This window comes from Camelus dromedarius, chromosome 19 (genome assembly GCF_036321535.1).
Source record: "Camelus dromedarius isolate mCamDro1 chromosome 19, mCamDro1.pat, whole genome shotgun sequence".
Classification (NCBI taxonomy): domain Eukaryota; kingdom Metazoa; phylum Chordata; class Mammalia; order Artiodactyla; family Camelidae; genus Camelus; species Camelus dromedarius.
Genome location: NC_087454.1, coordinates 17,208,050 through 17,230,702, shown reverse-complemented (window position 1 = coordinate 17,230,702; position 22,653 = coordinate 17,208,050). Strand labels below are relative to the sequence as shown.

Here is a 22,653-nt window from a genome sequence, read left to right as displayed (position 1 = left end):
TTATCAAGGGGTAAAATCACATAAGGTCTGAGAATTTACTGATGGGTTTGGCAAGAGTTACCTTAAAGGTGATCCTGACTAGAATGGTTTTCAAGTGAATGATGGAGACAAAGGGTTCAAAGGAAAATCTGATATTGTGCCTTTCTTCTCCAAACTCTATCAGTGGTAAATAAACAGTAGGAGAAATGTCTCTCTGTAGAATTAGTTCAGCTAATACATAAATAAGAATTGATAGATGTGAAACATCCCCATTTTGCAAACCCCAGTAAATTAAGAGATGCAGACATTGTGTACATCCACAGCTGTTAACATCACAAAAACACATAGAGACACTGTGTGCATCCTGATGAAAGAACACACCGCCACCAAGGTCTTGCTAAGAAAATCGAACTGAATGTGATTAAGCCTCTGCATATAGCTACCGTTTGGTAACAAATACAGAGAATAGGTTAAACTAAATCCTAAGGGTATCATCAGCAACTCCAAACCTTGGAAATATTACAGTCAAAAGACTCAGATTCTTTAACAAATGAATTATAAGGAAAAAGAAAAGCAGTGGAGGGGGTCATTTCACTTAGTATATGTTTCTTACAAAGGGTAGATAGTTGGGTTCAGTGATTTTACCCACTCTCAGAGTTGTCTATGTTGGATGAGCATAATCCAATTGTGTTTATTATAATTACAAGTATACTTCATTTTTTTCTGTCATTTTATGTTATATTCCCTTAAGAAAGCTCCTCCTCCTGCCCCCTTGCCTGCCTCTAGTAATTCAGAAGGTTTAGGGAATATTTAAGTTTGGGTTGTGCTTACACTCTTAATTAAATCTTCTGTGAAAATATACTCATTTTCCATTAGCATGCTATATTCTTTATCTGCCTTCTTTTCCCTTCCAAAATACCTAACATATTTGACTTTTCTAATTACTTTTCTTTGGCTAGGACCAATTCTCCCTGAGCTTGTAATTTTTCAAACATGGTTTAGGTAGAATTTCTTCAATTTTCTTGTTTACCTGGTTGCTGTTTCCACCTTCCCATCAGGCTGGGGCTAAAAGTTTAAATTCAAAGTTGGTTTCTTTTTGGATTTTGTGACTCTATTGTATGCTTTTAACTTGTGGTTACCCTGTTTTTTCAAGTATATTAACCCATTACTATATCTGTTTACTTTAAGCTGATAGTCATATAAGCTCAAACATATCCTAAAAAGAACAAAAATAGTATCACTCTATCTTGATTACTGTTGCTTTGTAGAAAGCTTTGAAGTGTGAGTTCTCCAACTTTATTCTTCTTTTTCAAGACTGTTTTGGCTATTGTGGGTCCCTTGAATATCTATATTAATTTTAGAATCGGTTTGTCAATTTCCATAGAGAAATCAGCTGGGAATTCCAATAGACATTACATTGAATCTGTGGATCAATTTCTGGAGGTTTGCCATTTTAACACTATTAAGTCTTCCAATCCATGAACATTGGACTTTTTCACTCATTTAAATCTTCTTTAATTTCTTTCAAAAATGTTTTTTATTTTTCAGAGTATAAATCTTACATTTCTTTTGTTAAATTTATTCCTAAGTATTTTATTCTTTTTTATGCAACTTCTTTTCTCAATTTTTATTTTTATTTTATTTATTTATTTTTATTTATATTTTATTGAAGTATAGTCTGTTACCATGTGTCAATTTCTGGTGTACAGCATAATGTCCCAGTCATGCATATATATACATGTATTCATTTTCATATTCTTTTTCATTAAAGGTTATTACAAGATGTTGAATATAGTTCCCTGTGCTACACAGAAGAAATTTGTTTTTTATCTATTTTATATATAGTGGTTAACATTTGCAAATCTCAAACTCCCAAATTTACCCCTTACTACCCCATTTACCCTGGTAACCGTAAGAGTGTTTACTATGTCTGCAAGTCTGTTCTTTTGTAGACTAGTTATTAGTGTTCTCTTTTTTCTTTTCTTTAGATTCCACATAAGAGTGATAGCATATGATATTTTTCTTTCTCTTTCTGGCTTGCTTCACTTAGAATGACAATCTCCAGGTCCATCTATGTTGCTGCAAATGACATTATTTTATTCTTTTTTATCACTAAGTAGAACATTCCCTCACACCATACACAAATATAAACTCAAAATGGCTTAAAGACTTAAACATAAGACAAGACTCTATAAACCTCCTAGAAGAAAACATAGGCAAAACATTCTCTAACGTAAATCTTAGCAATGTTCTCTTAGGGCAGTCTACCCAGGCAATAGAAATAAAAGCAAAAATAAACAAGTGGGACCTAATAAATCTTATAAGCTTTTGCACAGCAAAGGAAATGATAAGCAAAACAAAATGACAACCTACGAAATGAGAGAAAATATTTGCAAATGATGCGATTGACAAGGGCTTAATTTCCAGAATATATAAACAGCTTATTAATAACTTAATAACAACAACAGCAAAAAACAAACAACCCAACCCAAAAATGGGCAGAAGACCTAAAGTAGCAGTTCTCCAATGAAGACATACAAATGGCCAATAGGCACATGAGAAAAATGTTCAATATCGCTAATTATCAGAGAAATGCGAATCAAAACTACACCCCTCACATCAGTAAGAATGGCCATCATTCAAAAGTCCACAGACAATAAATGCTGGAGAGGGTGTGGAGAAAAGGGAACCCTCCTACACTGCTGGTGGGAATGTAGTTTTGGTGCAGCCATTGTGGAAAACAGTATGTCGATTCCTCAAAAAAACTAAAAATAGACTTACCATGTGATCCAGCAATCCCACTCCTGGGCATATATCCAGAGGGAACTCTAATTTGAAAAGATACATGCACCCTAATATTCATAGCAGCACTATTTACAATAACCAAAATGTGAAAGCAACCTAATGTCCATCGATAGATGACTGGATAAAGAAGTTGTGGTATATTTTTAATGCAACTTTAAATGAGATTAGTTTGATTTTTGAATTATTCATTGCAAATATATAGAAGTATGACTTATTTATATTGATCTTGTATCCTGAAACCTTGCTAAGCTCATTTATTAGTTCCAATAGTTCTTCTAGTGGATTCCTTACAACTTCTACTGATTTCCAGATAAAGATCAATACACCTCTCCAGTCCCACAGTGCTCTGTGTGCTCTTATAGGGAAGGAAAAAGTTTTCCCTGTTCCTCTTAGGGTCTCTGGTTAGATCTGAAAATTAAACTGACAAAAAAAAAAAAAAAGACAGATTAACAGGAGGAAAAGCATATAACTTTTATTGAATTTTTACATGTATAAGGGAGTTTTCACAAGAAAATGAAGACCTGAAGAATTGACCAGAGCAGGAAGCATTTATTTCTTGTAGACAAAGAAACAATGAATTTGTGAAGAGTTGACAAGACAAAGGGGTTTGGGCTAGGGGTAGGAAGTGGTAAAGAAATGACTAAAAAGAAAAAGGTTAGTTTAATAAGTTTTCTTTGTACAGATTTCTTGGCCCCCAGTTCCATGACTCTGGTGATAAGACTGTCTTCCTTCCTTCTGGTACAAGGGAGGGCATCTTCCACATGGGAGTTCTGTGACCAGGGACAGAGGTCAGTGGGGCCTTCCTGCTTCTGCTGTTTTTCAAAAACTTTGGCTTAAGATCTCTAATATTCCAAAGTGCCATATTTAGGGGTAGCGTGTCCTGAACGCCACAACTCTACATACTTCCACAGCCTCCTCACAATGAATTTATGAAGGCTTCCCTTATTCTCTGTACTCTGGTCATAACTGATTGCTCCCTCTTGCCACCAAACCTTTGTTTATTCTGTACCCTCTTCTTAGAATGTTCTTTTCATCCATTTCCTGCATTAGTTAACTATCACCCTTCAGATTTCAGCTTATTGAAACTTCATAGTCGGGGCCCTCCATCACCCTCAGACTCGTGCATATGCCCTTATCATTCACATTCATAGCCTGGTGTCCTCATTATTTCATTCCATAGCCACTGCATGTTCATTTGTGTGGTACTTTGATTAAAAGTCATCCACCCTCCTGAGATGTTGAGCTCCCTAAAGCTATGTCTGGCTTTAGTCTCTGCCATGCCCCGTGCTGTATGTTCATTAATGTTTATTTAGTGCTCAATGTTTTTGCTCCTTTTCATGGCCCTCATGCTGCTCACATGGAAGCTTAATGAAAGCAGATACACCATACACACTCTCCAGACATTTGAAATGGGGTCAAGTCAGCATAGGTCTCACATGCGTTTTTGGAAGACATGTTAGGTTAACAAGATGAATGCTGAATGAGAGCCACTGAAGGCAGGTGAGATTCTAATAGAGGAAGAAAGGAAGGGCATCTGAGATGTGAGTGGCAGCATGAACAAATGTTGAGGGGTAACAGGGAAACTGGACAATGTCTGTTTACCAAGATGCAAGTTTTTACTTGCATGATTCTGGCTTCCTCTTTTGCTCTGGTGAGAAACTGCCCTCCAGCCTCTGATGCTTTTATCAGAATAATTGAAGGAAAATTGTTTCTCTGCTCACAATACTTCTGACACCAGATGTATGGTTTCTCCACACCAAGCAGTTCTCCAGTTCTCTGTGGACCCCGACTGGCTGTCCTACAGTTTAATTCAATTCTGACAGTAATTACCCAGACACCAATCAAAGTAGTGGGTGCCCAAGGTACCCATACTTCTGTTTGATTTAGCCTCAGAATTGGGGGTTCCTATAACCCCCTCATCAGGTTTGATAATTTGCTAGAATGACTCAGAACTCAAGAAAACTTACCCTACTATTACCAGTTTGCATAGGAAAGAGTGTAACTCCGGAACTGCCAAATGGAAGAGAGGCACAGGGCAAGCCATGTGGGAAGAGAGGCAGGGCTTCCATGCCCTCTGTAGGGGCACCACTCTCCCAGCCCCTCCATGCACTCATCAACCCAGAAGTTCTCAGAACCTCACTGTTTTATTGTGTAGGCATAGTTGATTAGGTCATTGGCCATTGAGGAACAACTAAATCTCTAGCCTGTTTCTGCTCCCTGGACATGGGATGATGGAGCTGAAAGTTCCAGCCTTCTAATCACACCTTGGTCTTTTTGGCAGCAATCCCCCATCCTGAAGCTACCTAGAGCCCCCAGCCGCCAGTCATGTCCTAGTATACCAAAAAGACACTTTCATTCCTTCAGAGAGTCCAAGGATCTTAGATGCTCTTCTGTCAGGAACAAGGGACTAAGACCAAATATTTTAACAAAAGATGCTCCTATCATCCCTGTCACTCAGAAAATTACAAAGGTTTTAGGAGCTCTGTGCCAGAAACTGGGGATATAGACCAAATATATATTTCTTCTTATGTCATAGTAACAGTGAAAAGAGTAGAGAACACACAGAAATTCAGACACACTTATGCTTTCAGGAGCTCACAGTCAAATAATTAACCTTCCTCTCCCCATCCCCCATAAACGTTCCAGGCAGAACATTCAGTATGACATAGCCAAGGCCTCTGAGAAGATAGTGGAAACAAAGTCAATTCAAGTTGAAAGGCTCATTATTTAAGCAGGCATGAAAGGGGAATGGCTACAAGAGCAAAGAGTGAACACCTAAGCACTGGTGTCTGGGGTATCACTAGATTTGCTCACAAGTGGGTGAATGCCTTCTTTTAGCCCAGTCCTGCACCTCTGCTTGGGCAAAGATGAGGTAGAAAACCAGGCCTGATATGCCCACAACAGCTGCAAGCAAGAAGACATTTCTCCAGCCAAACTCTGAATCCTGGAAGTAGGAAACTACAAGTTATTAACAGTCTCCTAGTTCTCATTCTTCCTGGTTCAGAAAGGCTCGGCACTATGTCCTACTGCCCCCACCCCCAACTCTGCCCGTACTATGTCTCTGGTTGTTTCTGGAATATACAGGTTAATTTCTGGTGCCCTGGCCTTCCCCTCTGTTGCAATGTTCCTACTCCCTTGATAGCCATTTGTCTTGCTCATTTGCTTGCTTCCTGTCCTTGCTTAATGTTACTTTTTCAATAAGCCCTTCCTTGACCACCCTACTTAAAATGGAACTCCCACCCCCTCTTATGTGCCCCGTTCTCCTCTCCTGCTTTATTCTTCTCTTAGCCCTTAACCATCATTCAATGTACCATGTTTTTGTTTAGTTCATTAACTTTCTGTGAGTTCCTTTCCTACAATATCAACTTTACAAGGACAGGGATTTTTGTTTTATTCACTTAAATGGTGCATGGCACATGCTAATGTTCAGTGCGTATTTATTGACTGAATGAAGAGATGAATGAGTGAGTGAGTGAGTGATGAGGGAAACAAGGGCAGGTTGAGAATTTCCATTTTAAACAGTCATTTCCTGACAGTGTGTTAGTCAGTAGCCAGAAGAGAACTGAAGCTTCAAAAAAAAAAAAAAAAAAAAAGAAAAGAAAAAGAAAGAAAGGACTTGACATCAAAAAGAATACCCTTTCTTTGTTACTTTCATTCATTTTCCTGACTTGCTGGGGGAAACCACAGGAAATTGAAAGAATGAGTCCCAGGTGAATGTCATATACATCTTTCTTAATGTAAAGTCTGTATCAGTATGATTCTTAGGAAATGCTCGAGTTATCAGATGAATTTGTTTATTATGACAACTTTAAATGTTTATCCCAGGTTGGAAGGCTGTAGGAATATAAAAACAGTATGCAATGCAAGCAATACTGGTTAGAGGAATTTCTGCACTAACCACTGATGAGCATATATGTAAGGTGCAGGCTGCTTCTTCGTTCTGTCATAAGCTTAGCGTCTCACTCATTGGTTCTGTAAATATTTGTTGGGTTGCTACATAGCGTGACCAACTCTTTCTGAATTGCCTGGAATTTTCAACGTTTTAGGATTGGAAGTCCCACATCCCAGGAAAAACCCTCAGTCCCAGGTAAACCAAAATGGCTGGCCATTCTATGTAAGAAATGCCATGAATATTGCTAGAAAATTTGATGATTAGCATGAGAAATTCATCTTCTAAGAGCTCATAAAGCATAAACTCATACAATTGACCATCCTCCCTCACTCCACATCCTAAGCATGTGATAATTTCTCTGCACAAGTTGAGCCTAGGGTAAGAATGAGAGATGACCTTTCTAGGTAATTCTTGTGACTATCATACACATCAGAAATTTGACCTTACCTGCTCAATGAGAAATCCAGCAACAGTGGGAGAGATGGCTCCCGCCATGTACGAAAATATTTGTGTTAGTCCCCTGAGTAAGGCACTGTACCTGGAGGGAGAGAGAAAGTGAGAGAAAAAAATATTCCTGTGTAAGCAAGTGTTTAATCTCAGCTGATCTTTGCAACTCTGTGCTTATCTCTGAAGATTCCTGGAGGACCCTTGTTCAACCCTGAGTGAAATGTACTGACTAGTGATTAATATAATCCAGTGCAATTCTCTGGGACTTCCAAGGGGCAATCTGCATTAACTTGTCAACATTCTTTATAAAAAATATACAGATTGGTGGTTGGCACCTAGTTTGTATGTTCTTTTGGCTTCTGCTCTGGAGCCTGATCTTTCAGCCTTGTTTTTAGGTATAAAAGTCTCCTCTTTGGATGAAACATTGGCTTCCCTGAGACCAAAGTATCTCCCATGTAACTTGGTGGTTCATTATCTGAAGATGAAGTATGTCCTATTGACTACGAACAGTCTGTGGACAGTCCCTGGGAGCTACGTTTGGAAGTCTTAGTCATCTCTGATATTTGTCTATATCAGAGGTAAATTTTTCTCCTGCTATCCTGTATCCTTTACCTCTATTAAAGCCTTACATGAGAATGCCCTGTGAAGTTTCATGAGTCTTTTCGGTGACCCAGCCCTGTGTAACTGCTGCATTCCCCAACATAGACTGGTGTGACTCTCCCCTGGTTGAATTGTAAGTGTGGCCACTGACTCCTATTTTCATCTGGAAAAACTAAGCTTAAAGTGGTTGGCTAGCTTTGGGTCCCTTCCAGGAATTATTTGGATGTAGGGCTGGTAGTAACATTTCTTGTGACCCATTGTATATATCACTCACATTTTACCCATGTGTCAGAGCAGGTTTAGGGATGCTGGACCTGAACTGAGCTTCTGTGAGGATTAGATAAAGGGATCCCTACCGAGGCGCGATATCCAAGAAGCTGACAAAGGCTCCTGATTGGATGAGGCTTTTGATGACAGAAGACAGCATCAAGAAGACCATAGTGGTGCTGAAGCTGGATCTGACCCAAAAAAGGGACACAGAGAGTGCAGCTGGAAAGAGAACCCCTGGGGCAGGAGGACAAACACAGAGTGAATAGGAAGCTGCCCTGTGCATCCCATATCCACCCCTGTATCCACCTTGGTTCTTACCTATGGTGGTGAAGAGTTTCCTGATGGTAATGAGTTTGAGGATCTTTCTGGAGAGGAGAAAGTCTGCCAATAGACCTTCAAGGACAATGAAGATAGAGGCAGAAGCAAAGGGCAGTGCTGACAGGATCCCACTCTGAGAATGAGAATTGAGGTGAGGTACATGCCTCACTAACCCCACCATGACACAGATTGATCCCTGGATTGATTGTCTACATCTATAGCGTTTCTTTTATACACATCACCTTTAATATAAATTCCAGTTACTGGAATGAGCCAATATAATTTTAGTGCCTGAGGAAAAATATGCCTATAGTTCAGGTGGAAAAAAAACAGACTAACACTGTCTTCATATATAAAGATCACGTGGAAATTGATATTGAAAAGAACAAAACCCATCAGAAAAATAGGATACGAATGGACAGTTTACAGCAAAAGAATAATAAAAGACAGCAATTTGGGACCCACTTTACCTGAATAGTGTGGTGTTGGCCACCAAACCAAAGAGAAGCCCTGGTTCACAACTGGCTCTTGCTCTGACCCTTCTGCCTCCAGCCCTACCTCCTACCCCAGTGACAGCTGTCAGCACACCCTGGGGGAAGAGTAACTCGTCCTCACACCAGATCCAGCTCTCCTACCAAAGATCCTGGACCCATGCAGACTCTATAGGTATGCTTCCACAAAAGGATGCCCCTCCAAGATCAGGATAGGTAACTGTTTCACCTAATTTCATAGAGACAGAGACAGTTAAGCAAAATGAGGAGACAGAGGAATTTAATTCAAATGAAAGAACAAGAGAAAACCCCTGAAAAAAAACAACTAATGAAAGAGAAATAATGTACCAGATAAGAGTTCAAAGTATTAATAAGAATGCTAACTGAATTAAAGAAATGAATAGATGAACACAGAATTTTAACAAGGAAGTAGAAAATATTAAAAAGAACCAGCCAGAACTGAGGAATACAATAACTGAAATGAAAAACACATTGAAAGGAATAGCAGGCTAAGTGATACAGAAGAATGCATATGTAATCTGGAAGAGAGAATAATGGAAATCATTCAATCAGAGCTGCAAAAAGAAAAACAAATTTTTTAAATGAGAAGAGTTTAAGAGATCTCTAGGATAACATTAAGCAAACCATGATTCCCACCATAGGAGTCCCAAAAGGAAAAGAGAGAGAGATAAAAGGGTCAAAAATGTATTTGATAAAACTATGGCTAAAAAAGTTGCCAAATATGAAGAAGGAGACAGATATCCAGGTACAGGAAGCACAGAGGGTCCCAAACAAGATGAACCCAGACTCACACAAAGACATATCACAATTAAAACAGTGAAAGTTAAAGATAAAGAGCATTATAAAGGCTGCAAGAGAAAAACAGTCACATATAAGGGAACCTCCCTAAGACTATCAGCTGATTATTCTGTGGAAACTGCAGACCAGCAGGGAGTGGCATGATATATTTAGAGTGCTGAAAGAGGAAAACCTGCAACCTAGGATGCTCTACTCAGCAAGATTATCATTTAGAATTGAAGGAGAGATAAAGAACTTCTCAGACAAGCGAAAAACTAAAAAGTTAATCAATACTAAATCTACACCCTAAAAATTTTAAAGAATCTTCTCACAGTGGAAAAGAAAAAGCTACAACAAGAAGAAAGACTCTATGGGAAAGGAAATCCCACTAGTAAAGGAAAATAGATAGTAAAGCCTGTGGATCATTCACTTACATAGGCTAGCAAGAAGATTAAAAAACCACAAATTGTAAAATCAACTGTAAATAAACAGTAAAGGGATAAACATGAAGATGTAAAATATGACATCAAAAACACAAAATACAGAGGAGGGGAGTAAAAATGTGGATATTTTAGAACACGTTTCAGTTAAATGACTACCAGTTTAAAACAAGTAGATGTAGGTAAACATACACTAACCTCATGGTATCACAAATCAGAAACCTACAATAGAAACAAACAAACAAACAAAAAAAAAAAACGAGAGAAAGTAACACAAGCATATCAGTAAAAAAAAAAAATTCATCAAATCACAAGGGAATAAACTAAAAGAAAAAGAACAGAGAAGAACTATTAAAAACAACCAGTAAAAAAAAGTAACAAAAAGGCAGTAAGTACATACCTATCAGTACTCACTTTAAATGTCAATGGACTGAATGCTCCAATCAAAAGGCACAGAGTGGCTAACTAGAATAAAAAACAAGCCCTATCTATATGCTGCTTACAAAGAATCACTTCAGAGCTAAAGATGTATACAGATTGAAAGTGAGAGGATAGGAAGATATTTCTTACAAATGGAAATGACAAAAAAGCAGAGGTAGCAATACTCATATGAAACAAAACAGACTTTAAAACAAAGTCTATAATAAAAGACAAAGAAGGGCATTATATAATGATAAAGGATCAATACAAAAAGATATAACACTCTTTAACACACATGCACCTAATATAAGAGGACCTAAATATATTAAGTAAATATTAAGACATAAAGAGAGAAATTGACACTAGTACAATAATAATAGGGGACTTTAACACTTCCCTTACATCAATGGGCAGATCATTCAGACAGAAAATCAAGAAGGAAACAATGGTCTTAAATGACACAATAGACCAGTTGAACTTACAGGACATTCCATCCAAAAGCAGCAGAATACACATTCTTTTCAAGTGCACATAAAATGTTCTCCAGGATGAATCACATGCCAGGCTACAAAGCAAGTTTTAACAAACTTAAGAGGATAGAAATTATATCAAGCATTTTTTTCTGACCACAGTGGTATGAAACTAGAAATCAATTACAGGAAGAAAAATAGGAAAAACACAAACATGTGGACACTAAAGAACATGCTACTAAAAAAAAAAAAAACCAATAGGTTAATGAAGAAATCAAAGAGGAAATCAGAAAATACCTTGAGACAAATGCAACTGGAAACACAGCACTCCAAAATCTATGGGATGCAGCAAAAGCAGTTCAAAGAACAAAGTTTATAGCAATACAGGCCTTCCTCAAGAAACAAGAAAAAGCTCAAATAAAATACCTAACCTGCTACCTAAAGGAATTAGAAAAAGAACAAAGCCCAGAGTCAGCAGAAGGAAGGAAATACTAAAGATCAGAAAGGAAATAAAAGAGACCAAAAATAAAATAGAAAAACAATATAAAAGATCAATGAAATCAAGAAAGGATAAACGTAATTGACAAACATTTAGCTAAGCTCAGTAAGAAGAAAAGAGAGAGGACCCAAATAAACAAAATAAGAAATGAAAGAGGAAAAATAACACCCAATACCTCAGAGATACAAAAAAAATCATATGAGAATATTGTGAACAGTTATATGCCAATAAATTGGACAACCTAGACGAAATAGACACATTTTAGAAACATACATGGATTTAACCAGGAATAGACAATCAGAACAGACCAATCACTGGTAGCTAAATTGAATTTGTAATAAAAAAAAATAAATAAACTCCCAGTAACAAAAGTCTAGGACCGAACAGCTTCACAGGAGAATTCTACCAAACATATAACGAGGGGCTAATACCTATCTTTCTCAAACTATTCCAAGAAAATTGAAGAGGAGGTAACATCTCAGTTTCATTCACTATTACCCTGATACCAACACTAGACAAAGGCACTACAAAAAAAAGAAAATTATAGGCCAATATCTCTGATGAACACAGAAGCATATATTCTCACCAAAATGTTAGCAAACCAAATTCGACAGTATATCCGAAGCAAATGAAAACACTAATTGGAAAAGATACATTCACCCCAATGTTTATAGCTGCATTATTCACAGTAACCAAGATATGGAAGCAACCTGTGTCCATCAGCAGATGAATGGATATAGAAGTTGTATATATATTTACAATGGAATATTAATCTCAGCCACAAAAAAGAATGAAATTTTGCCATTTGCAACAATATAGATGGACCTAGAGGGTATTACGCTTAGTGAAATAAGTCAGTCAGAGAAAGATAATGTATGTTATCACATATATGTGAAATCTAAAACGTAAAATGAATGAATATAACAAAACAGAAACACATACACAGATATAGAGAACAAAGTAGCAGTAACCAGCGGGGAGAGGAAAAAGAGGGGGCAAGATAGGGACAGAAAATTAAGAGGCACTATGTATAAAACAAATAAGCTACAAGTATATATTGTACAACACAAGGAATATAACCAATATTTTACGATAACTTTAAAAATACTGAATCACTATGTTGTACCCCTGAAACTAATGTAATATTGTACATTAATTATACTTCAATAAATATATATATAAATTTATATATTGCTTTTACCGCTGACTCAGATATATAGAAATGTACAGAAATAGTTGTGCAAATGTATGACAAATGAACAAGGTTCTCACTGCAGCACTGCTGAATGATTGGAAACAACCCAAGTGTTGCTTAACAAGTTTCTCACGTACTGATAGGAAAAGATCCCTATTGTACAGCATATAAAAAATACCAACATATACAGCATATAATGTTTTGTGTAAAAAAAAGTTGGCAAAATAAGAATATACGTTCATGTATGCTTGCATTATCATAAAGAAACAATGGAAGAATAATAAGAAATTAATGAAAAAATTTATCTGTGGAACGGACTGAGAAAACAGCGGATTAAGGACAGGAATGAGAGTAAGATTTTTCACTCTTTACCTTTTTATATAGTTTGTAAAGTGTTGATTCCTGTTATTATCAATTCAACTCCTAAATTAAAATGCTATTAAAAAAAATGCAAGGAAAGGAGACCATCCCTTGTTGTGTATAATCCGAACAGTATAAAGGATCTCACTGTCACTTGGTCCAAGCTGTTTATTTTATAGATGAGTAAACCATAAGATGTTCTCATAGGTCCCTTAAAACATATGACATTTTATGAATGTCAAGTTGACCTAAAGCCATACCACTCTGCCCCAATAAGCAGTAGGATACATTGAGGTGAATCAGAACTCAAGTAAATCAGGTTGTGTTTCCTACATAAAGATGCTGGGCCTAATCCCTGGTGACCATAGGAGAGAGAAAGGGTTATATATGAAGCAACAGGAGAACAGAATGAGTTTTCTCTATACTTACATCTCTGATGTTAGCTTGAAGTACAGAGTTGATGTATATTGGTGTGTACATTGTAATGAGAAAAAAGTGCCAGTAATCAGTGAAATGAAAGATGAGAATGCTCCAAAGTGGTAGGGATTTGAGCATATCCTTAATAGGAAGAGACCAGCCTGGTGGAGAATCCTGGAAGAAAGCACATATCAATATCGCCTCCATCTGAAGACAAGAGCTTTCTTTACTGCACTTTTCACCTCTGAGGCATCCAGACAGACATAGGGAAATGGCAGAGGAGTTCCCCAGTGTACCTCTTGAGCCAGTGAAAAGATGATGTATTCCTTCTCACTAGTGCTGATAAACGGATGATTCACGGGGTCGTCATAAATGAGAAGAATCCAGAGAAAAGAACAGGCGCAGCCAGTTCCACCTAGGAAAAGATCTACTTAGCACAGGATTGGAGTTCTACCACTTTGACTCTGCCCTGAGATGTTTCCTGTGGTTGATAGAATGGCCCTAATACTCCACTCCTCCCTGCATCTATCCCTTCATAGATCTATCATAGGTGGAGGGTACTTCCTTGCCATTGACTTTGGCTTCGGCCATGAAACTTACTTTTGCCAATGACATGGAGGAGTTCAGAGCCTAGGCCTTAAGAAGCACTGTGTTTTTCCCCTTGTCCTCTCAATTCTTAGCCATCGATATAGGAAGAACATGTTCTAGCTCACCCGTTGTCCAAGGCAGCTGTCCCCCAAAACGAAGAGACTAAGTGATTATTGTTTTAAATCACTGAGTTTGGGGAGGTTTTAAAATGTACCATTGTTAAGGCTGTGTCTTAAGTTCAAGTTATTAGTGTGTTTGACCCATGTGCTTGAAAATGCTCTCACTGTCGAGATATCAGCCAGCATCCTTCATGTTGGTCATGCTTCTGCAAAGTTCCTGTCATCATTAAACTTTTTCTTATCCATCTCTAATACTTAAGAATTAGCAGCAATACATATGTGCAGCTGATTACTCAGTTTTTAAACATGGAATGAAATTAATCCTCAGCAAATATATTTTCTCTAATATATACGTGATTACAGTAGTGGACAACTCAACATTATTAGTATTAAGTGGAAATATGATTCATATAAAAATTCCCTTTTTAAACTCTTAAGAAAGTCTTGAAAGTTCTCTTCACTTGCTAGCTTGTCATTTATACATCCCTTCACAAATATAGAGCAGCCACCATACACAAGGCATTCTGCTAGATTTTGAGAATATGAGAATCCAAAGACACAATTTTGTCATCAAGGAACTTAAAATCAAAAAGGGGGTAAGAGATATGAAAAGGAGCACTGTTGTACACTGAGGACGGAGGATGTTAACATTGATTCAACAAATGTTTAATGAGTTCTAATTTTGTATATACTGCTTACTGTTTCTCAAAACCAGGAATACAGTAAGCCTCTCTCATTACTTGAAAATTTTGTGACCTGCCCTTTTAAGGTTTCCATGACAGAGCCTTTAAAGGTTGATCTGCTATAGTAATCAATCTTTATACATTTTTGTCTAGCAAATGCATTGGCCTGATGTTATAGGAACCTTGGATCTAAGAATATTATCCTCTAATGAAAAACACCAGGATTTACTGGTCCCACTGGAATTAGGCAGTTTGTAGATGGGATTCCAGGAAATGTTTCAGAAATCAAACAAACACAAGCATTAGCTGACAGCATCTGGGAAGATCCCACCCAGGGCTGCTTAAAGGCAAAATTGTGAAGTAGTAGAATTTTGCCTCTGGAACATTCCATGTATCTTGGGAACCTTTCCACCGCATCCCTCTGTATATTACGTCCATGCCTGAGCCTCACATTGGTCTGCTCTGAATTGCAGCCTCTACTGTTTAATTCCCTCCTCCAATCGGTATTTTGCCTATGATTAGGTCACATTTCCACAATTTTCTGGTTGTAGTAATAATGGGAGAAATTTAAAAGAATGTATTAAATAAATAGCATAACTAAAAATATAACCCCACCAAGATTACATTTTCAACATCTTATGAAAGAAATTCTTCTGAGCCCCTTTGTGGATTTAATATAGAAGCAGGAAAGATTGTTATGATGCCTTTAATGACATCAGGTTATTCTATTTAGGCAATCAGGATGTTAAAACTCAAATGTCATTTGCAAGTTTCACATGATAAACTCTGAACATTATCAACTTTAGCTACATAAATATCTATATCTATTAGGATTTGGTTAACCATAGATGACTTGCATCACAGAAATCATGCCCAGCAGTCTCTGTCATAAAACAAGATTCTGAGATTTGAAAAGCACAAACTCACCGAAGATATAGAAGACATAAGGCCATCCTATGGTCTGGCAGATGTGACCACCAGCAAGGAAGATGATGAAGCAGCCCAGCACTGACCCTAAACAGAAGATGTTCTGGGTGAGAAAGTCAGACTTGGGACTCCGTATGCTTCTTACAGATAGATTTCATCATAGAGCTGAGTTGCAACCCAGACTACAAAGTTCAAATTCTGGTCCTTTACTTAGTAGCTGTGTGATTTTGGACAAGTTATTAGTCTATTTGTGTTTCAAATTCGTTTATGGGTGAAATGGAAATAGTTATATGTAAGTGAATTGTAAGATTGTTCTGAGACTAAAATGAAATTAAAAGCATTTGCAGGAATGTTTGGTGCCCAGAAAACATTTGCTTAGGCTCAAGAAAGATAGTGTAGGATATTGTCTTAGAGCAAGAAGACAGAGCAGTTAGGATATAAGGTTTTGGTTTCTGTTGATAAGCCATTGCAGAGTACTCTTGGACAGGTCACATAAGGTGAAAATTAGGATATCAATTACCTGATTGAGCAATGGTGGTGAGTTGACTCCTTTCCATTGGAGGAGCCCATCTGGCCCAGATTGAATACTGACATGTTAATGCCAAAACCTGGAAAAACAGTTGATTCTTGGCTACCTGAGGTCATTTTGGAATCTATGTTCTAGTCATACTTAGAAAACATCTTGGTACCTGAACGAGGCCTTGGATGACCCGTAGGACAATGAGCAAAGTCACTCCAGTATCAGCTGCTAGTGGAATGAAGAGGTTCAGGACTGAGGAAATAAATATGCCAGCACCAGTCAAGTACTTAGCTCCAAATAGTTCAACCAGAAAGACACTAGGGATTGGAGCCAAGAATGAGCCAAAGTTGAGTGAGCTGAGGATGATTCCCTGGATTTCAGGACTCCAGTCATACATAGCAGCCTAGATGACAAAGAGAATATCACTTTTTATCTCTGGCTAGAGAGTTGACAGTTTTTGTTGTGAGTACTTGAGAGGCAAGAAAATAACTGGCAGTTCTCTTTCCTCTTACCTCTCTCCAAGCCCTCCAATCTACCAATTTTATCAAGAAAACCTAAGCATATACCCAACATTCTCTTTCCCCTCCCACAGTTTCCTCAGTTACACAATTAACTGACCAATTAAAATATGAGAGCTTATAAAAAAAGAAAGCCTGTAGAGAAGAAAGCATCATAGACAAGATAATTTAAAAATATGTGAAGGAAGAAAGGGAAAGTAGACGTAAATATGTAAAACTTATTTTGTGATGATTTTCATCATAGTAAGGGAAGAATTTGTGTTCACTAAATGGTAAAAATCTGTTTCCTTCATTCTAATTTAGTCCCTAGTTACACTTACAGGCACTTAGTCACGATAAAACTTCAGATACAAATTATGTTCTTGTGTAATATAATTCCTTAAATATAGCCAATGCTCAATAAATAATTCTTTAGTTCAAAATATTTGAGTCAAAGAAAGGATCCAGAATCTCTTTAAACTTACCACAACCTTGAATTCCTTCAGAGTTTCATTCCAGTTATCCTGGGATTCAGTGGGTGGCTTTTCTGTGGAGGCATTGGGTAAGCTGGGCAGGGCTGTGTTGTTCACCATAGCTGGGATGGCAATGCTCATGTTCATTTGTTGGGTTAAAATCGAAAAATTACAGAAATGCATGATAAAGGCTAGCCCATGACGGACTGAACAGAAGCCTGAAACAAGAGGGTACAGAAAGTCTTAAAATTGGTATGCTTTTCTCCCACCCTCCCTAAATCTGGAAGTGGGAAGAGATTGCAGTCTGTCTGTGAGGCAGCAATATCGAGAGAGCAAATGTTATTCAGTAGGTATCTGGTGGACACCTGTACCCCTACGAGGTGAGGGGCCCAGTAACTCACTCTGAACCGTTACTCAAGCAGAGACTTAAAGAATGTGTGGAATTGGAATTGGTCAGAGTAGGCATTAAGCAGAGTTCTCCAGGCAGGGTCCTGGGATGAGCTGATGAAAGCCAGAATGGAATGAAGTGGATTTAGACAGAGCATTGGCTGGAAGCTGCAACTGATTGGATATTGATAGTAAGAGACAGAAGTTGTTGGAAATGATCCCCAAGTGACTGTCTTGGGCAGCTGGGGTGGCTTTCAGTACCATATACAACCAAGGAACATGGCAGATTAAAATGTTCAGAGACTGGGAGGAGATGAGACTTGAAAGGTAGGCTAGGTTAGACTATAGAAGTATTTAAACTTCATCTTGATACTGTAATCTAGGCTTGCACAGAATTTGCCAGTAATCCAGGGGAACTCTGGGGTTACCCCTGGGGTTGAGTCTAGATACATTAGTTTGACAACAGCTGGCAGGACTGACTGAATATCCCTGGAGAGAGATCCCAGAGGTATAATAAGTGATCGCTGTCCTCAAGGCATGTAGGTGCCCCATTTCCTGGCTCCTGCAAGGGATCAAACGCTTGAAGTGGCCAGCACTGCTCCCTGTTGTGTAGCAATACTCTTGGTAAGTTCCAGGGATTGACAGACAGAAGAATCTTCCAACAGAACCTGAAGGTCCAGTTTTTTTCACCCAGCTTCTCTAGAGGTATAAGAGCATAAGCAACTGTATTATGTGGCCACATGGCCAGATGTGACATATAATGGGGGAGGGGGCATTTCCTCACATGCCATGGAACTCCTGGATTTGATTCAGTGAGTGTCTTAGATGTACAGCCATGACCAGCAAAGATATCAGTAGCCTTTAGGGGTACCAGTATGGAGAGAAAGCCCCAGCAGTGTCCTGAGGGTGTGATACAGAGGACCCAGCAGTGCTCAGTGAGTATGGACCAGAGAAAGAGAGGTGAGGGGAAAACTGATGTTGGACAGCCAGCAAAGTTTATTCATAAGCACTTATGAAAAGTACTTGGAGATCCAACAAAATAACCAGGTGGGACTTTGAGGAGTAGTTGAGGTCCTGCCTTATCAGGCGGGAGGAGATGTAGCCAAAAAAGGATTAATATTATTAGCATAATGCCACATGTAATAACAGGCTGGGGTTAAGGGGTAGTCACCAGAGGACTAAGCAGCATGGTGGGGTGGGGTGCCCTAGAAGACTGTGGAAAAAACTGGAAAGACCATATGAGCCCCACTCTTGACAAATTATCATGGAGAGTTCCAATGACTGCCAAAAAGTGGGTGGAGGAGGGGACACTGTGTGAGAGAGAATAATGAGAGCTAAAGTTTATACAGTGCTTACTATGTGCCAGGCATTGTTCTAAATGGTTTACATATTATAACTAATTTAATCCTCGTGGAAATCCTGTGAGGTATATGCACTTATTATCATCTCACTTTTGCAAATAAGGAAACTGAGTCACAGAAAGTTTAAGTAATTTGCCTAAGGTCACACAGCTCATAAAATGCAAAATCAGGACTGCAAACACAGGCAGTCTGGCATCTAATCTGTACTCTTACCCAATATGCTATATTGTGCCATGGAAAATTTTTATATGTAAGTTCTCTGTATTACTGATTTTAAGAGAAAAAGAGAAGATAGGAGGATTTGGCTAATAGTGTATAGTCCAGTGGACTCCTAAATATTTAGAAATGGATGAGATCTTTAGAGATACAAACTCTTCCACTTTACAGAAGGGGAAGCTGAGGCAATGGAGCAGTATTCATTCCATATCAAATGGTAGTTAATTGTAGGGGGAATGTTTGAATGCATGTCTCCGGATTTCCTCTTTGATGGGTAAGATTAGGAGAATCCTCTTTTCCTTAAGACATGTTCACTTCCCAGCAGACATACTGGCTAAAATGTTGAGTCTTGCAAAACATTCCATCTTGGTTAGTGTTTTACTTTTTAAAGGCATTGTCTTATGAAAAGCCTACATCCTTAAGAGAATTAATATACATAATTATAAGTCATTAAGAGTTTAGGGTAAAATAAGGTGTTCAGCAGTTTCCCTTATGACATATTATAGAAAAGCACTACATCGTAATATACCTGAGAGGGAGGAGGAAAATTGACTTCTATGATATGGTATAAAGAAAAAGCCTTTCTCCCTGAGGCAGGTCTGGATCTAATATGAGCAGAAAGATCTAATGGAATGCTTATTTAGAATCAGAAAAGCCAAGGTTGGCTTCTGTATTGTCTACTTAGCGTCCACTCTGAATTTTTTCTTTATCTATAAATAATATCTTGATACCTACCTGTCCTTCGAGGTTTCTTGCATGAAATGAAGTAATTCTCAGTAAAAATGCTTTACAGCTATATAGAATTCTTGGCAATTAGTTGTAGCAAGAAGATGCTATATATTACCAAAGGGAAGATGAGGTGACATAGATCCCAGTTTTATCCACACCCCAGTACATGGTTTTACCTTTCCTGGAGGTATGCGCTTGAGCTGTGTTTAAATTGCCATCATTGACAATACCTTCTCCTGTGACCTCAGCTTCTACTGTAGTGGACATTTTGGTTCTCTTCTCTCAGGGACTGGCGTTTACCTACTGAAGTAAAAGAATACAGAGAGAAGTGTCCCATATCATACATGGCACGGCCCCAATTCTTCTAAGAATTAGGAGAAAACGTTTTGTGGAAAAAGAGTTAGATTTGGGTTCAGGAGACCTGGTTTGTTGTCCAGACTCGATCACCATCCAGATGTGTGGTTTTGGGAATGTCACGTATCTGCTTCTCTAAAATGAGGGATCTGGCCTCGATTGCCTTAATAGATCGTAATATTCTTTCCAGTTCTGTGTTCTCATGTCTCTTTAAGAAATAATGAATCAAACTTTTTCAGAATAGATAAAACTCAAGATTTCTTAGATTCAGGAATCACAGTGAGTCTCAAACCAGAGAAGTGAAATTAAATCTACATCTAGATATATCATAAGGATACTGCAGGATACAAAAAGCATAAGACTTATATATAGCAATAGCTGCCATAAAAGTCATTGACAGAAAAGGAGAAATTTCAGTACGAAATCCAGTAAGAGAGTGGTGCTTTTTAAACTTCTTCAAGATAATAGAAAAAGACAAAAATACAGGAAAATGGGTGAAGAGTAGGTAACCATCAGAACAATACATAAATATAAACGAAGAACAAACAGGGGGAAGTGCACTCTGCCTTACTACAAAGGTCATGGAAGTTAAAAGAACAGTGCCTTACTATTTCTCACCCGTCAGCTTTCATAAATATGCAAGAGACTTTCATCACCAAGTTTAGGCAGAAGTGTGAGTAAATAAACTGTTGTTTATGGTTGTCAAACTGCATCCTTCCACTTAGTATTTCTGCTTCATGACATCTGCACAGCCACACAAAGAGTATGTCCCAAGACACTCCTTGTAACAATAGTTGTAAAAGTAAAATATCAGAAACAACTAATGATTATTAATATTTGAATAGTTAAGAAAAGTACATGTAAATTTGGGGATACTATACAGTCATCAAAAAGAATTGATTGGGTATATATATAAAAAAGCATATAAAGATTTAGAAGATATATTGGGTGAAAAAAGCAAGTTGTAGAATAGTAAGTACAAGATAATAAAGTAAAACACACCCACACATAATATTCCATTATGTAATTTATGTGTTTATAAGTGAATAGAAAATTATGAAAAGAAAATTTACAATACTGAGACAATGACAGCTCTCATCTACATTGTCCTGAGCTCTGGTTTTCAAATTAAGATGCATGGATCTAATAACACTGGTCATCTGTATAGAAGGGAATGCAGAGGGTCAGTCCCTTGGGAAAGAGTGGCCACACAGGAATTTAATTTGATCTGTGGTGTTTAAATGCATTACAACAATGATGCATTTGTGAATAATTACTGTGATTTAAAAATACATTTAAAACTACAACAACAGAAAGCTGTCAGAAGAAACTGGGGTCACAATGTGTGGAGTGTAGGAATCTTTCATCCTGACTGACACCTTCAGGAAGTGTGTACACCTGTGTATGCGTGTGTGGTAAAGTGTGTGTGCAGGTACAACTGGATGTTTACATGGGGCTGTTACGACTCCAGTTTGACTGAAGCTATCCTATTTTGAGAAGAAAACAGTAAGCTTCATTCCAAAGTGATGGAAGAGACTTGAGAAGGACGAGGCAGCTGAGGGCACACACTGACTGAGATAAAGAAGCTGAGAGAATGTCTTTAGAGAAAGTTGCTAGTATGCTCCATCACTTATTCACCCTGCCTCTGTGAAAGAGGGGAAGAGGGTACCGTCCATTATTTCAAATCAAACGGTGATGGTTACCTGCAAGGGGGTCATCCAGAGCTTGTGTCCCCGGGAGGTTGTGTGTATGTGTGCCTGTATGTGTGAGAGAGAGAGAAAAGGGGGCTGGTGAGTGACACATGCCTCAGAATCTAAGGGCATGGGGCTGTGACTATTAGCCTGGGGCTGCCGAGCAGAGAGAGGCCCGTGGCACACAGACCTCCCACAGCAGCAAGTGCAGAGATGCCTGGACAAAGGCCTGCAGGTCCTTCTGAATTAGATATAGACTTCTCAGGAGAGGTCCAGTTTATAGCCTACTAAATTCCTGCCCAAGAGAACTGTCTTGAGAGGCCACATGACCCCAAAAAAGTGGGATGGACTGACTGAAGTATGCCCAACAGCTGAGGAAGGAACAGTAAGGGCTGAGCAGTGGACATGCATCACCTGTGACATGGGGGAGACCGATGGGTGTCCCCAGTGTAGAACTCTCCAAAAGATTAGCACTGAACACCCACTCAAGCCCAGAAAGCACCAATGCCAGGTCACAAGAGTCCCAGTAAAAAACCACATTTCCTGCCTCTTACCGACCACCCCATATCTTCCTAACCACCAGCCCTAGAGGGATCAGAAGCCCCAGCTAGCAAGAAGGGTGAGGGAAGGAGCTGACAGACAGAGAATTAAGAAGTCAAACCAAATGAACCATCTTCCTTCAACCCGAGCTGCAGATGGGGAGAAGC

The 22,653-nt window shown here is 38.4% G+C and overlaps 2 protein-coding genes across 3 annotated transcripts in view; one reads left to right on the top strand and one right to left on the bottom strand.

Annotated features, from left to right (window-relative positions):
- Positions 1–7,759, top strand: part of SLC17A1 (solute carrier family 17 member 1) — a 40,723-nt gene extending 32,964 nt beyond the window's left edge. Inside the window, exon 13 of one of the 2 annotated variants that reach the window (XM_010980144.3) lies at positions 7,519–7,759. The gene's annotated coding sequence lies outside the window, so the exon portion shown is untranslated. Of the gene's footprint in view, positions 1–3,466; positions 3,965–7,518 lie in introns of those variants that run through there. The other variant, XM_031435097.2, reaches the window with a different exon arrangement.
- On the bottom strand, positions 5,585–17,366 carry SLC17A4 (solute carrier family 17 member 4). Its single transcript, XM_010980145.3, has 10 exons — positions 17,221–17,366; positions 16,408–16,641; positions 16,239–16,326; positions 15,719–15,805; positions 13,698–13,816; positions 13,414–13,575; positions 8,312–8,444; positions 8,080–8,227; positions 7,124–7,214; positions 5,585–5,728 (listed from the first exon to the last, which is right to left on the bottom strand). The coding sequence occupies exons 1-10, from the start codon at positions 17,353–17,355 to the stop codon at positions 5,585–5,587; spliced, it is 1,341 nt and encodes a 446-aa protein (XP_010978447.3). The 5' UTR covers positions 17,356–17,366.
- Between the last annotated feature and the right edge of the window lie 5,287 nt (positions 17,367–22,653).

Coding starts and splice junctions, on each gene's coding strand:
- SLC17A4 (XM_010980145.3), bottom strand. CDS start 17,355: ATGAACATGAGCATTGCCATCCCAGCTATGGTGAACAACACAGCCCTG. Junction 13,817..15,718: donor TTATGTCTTCTATATCTTCG/GTGAGTTTGTGC, acceptor ATCTTTTCCTAG/GTGGAACTGGCTGCGCCTGT. Junction 8,228..8,311: donor GAAACTCTTCACCACCATAG/GTAAGAACCAAG, acceptor CTCCTGCCCCAG/GGGTTCTCTTTCCAGCTGCA.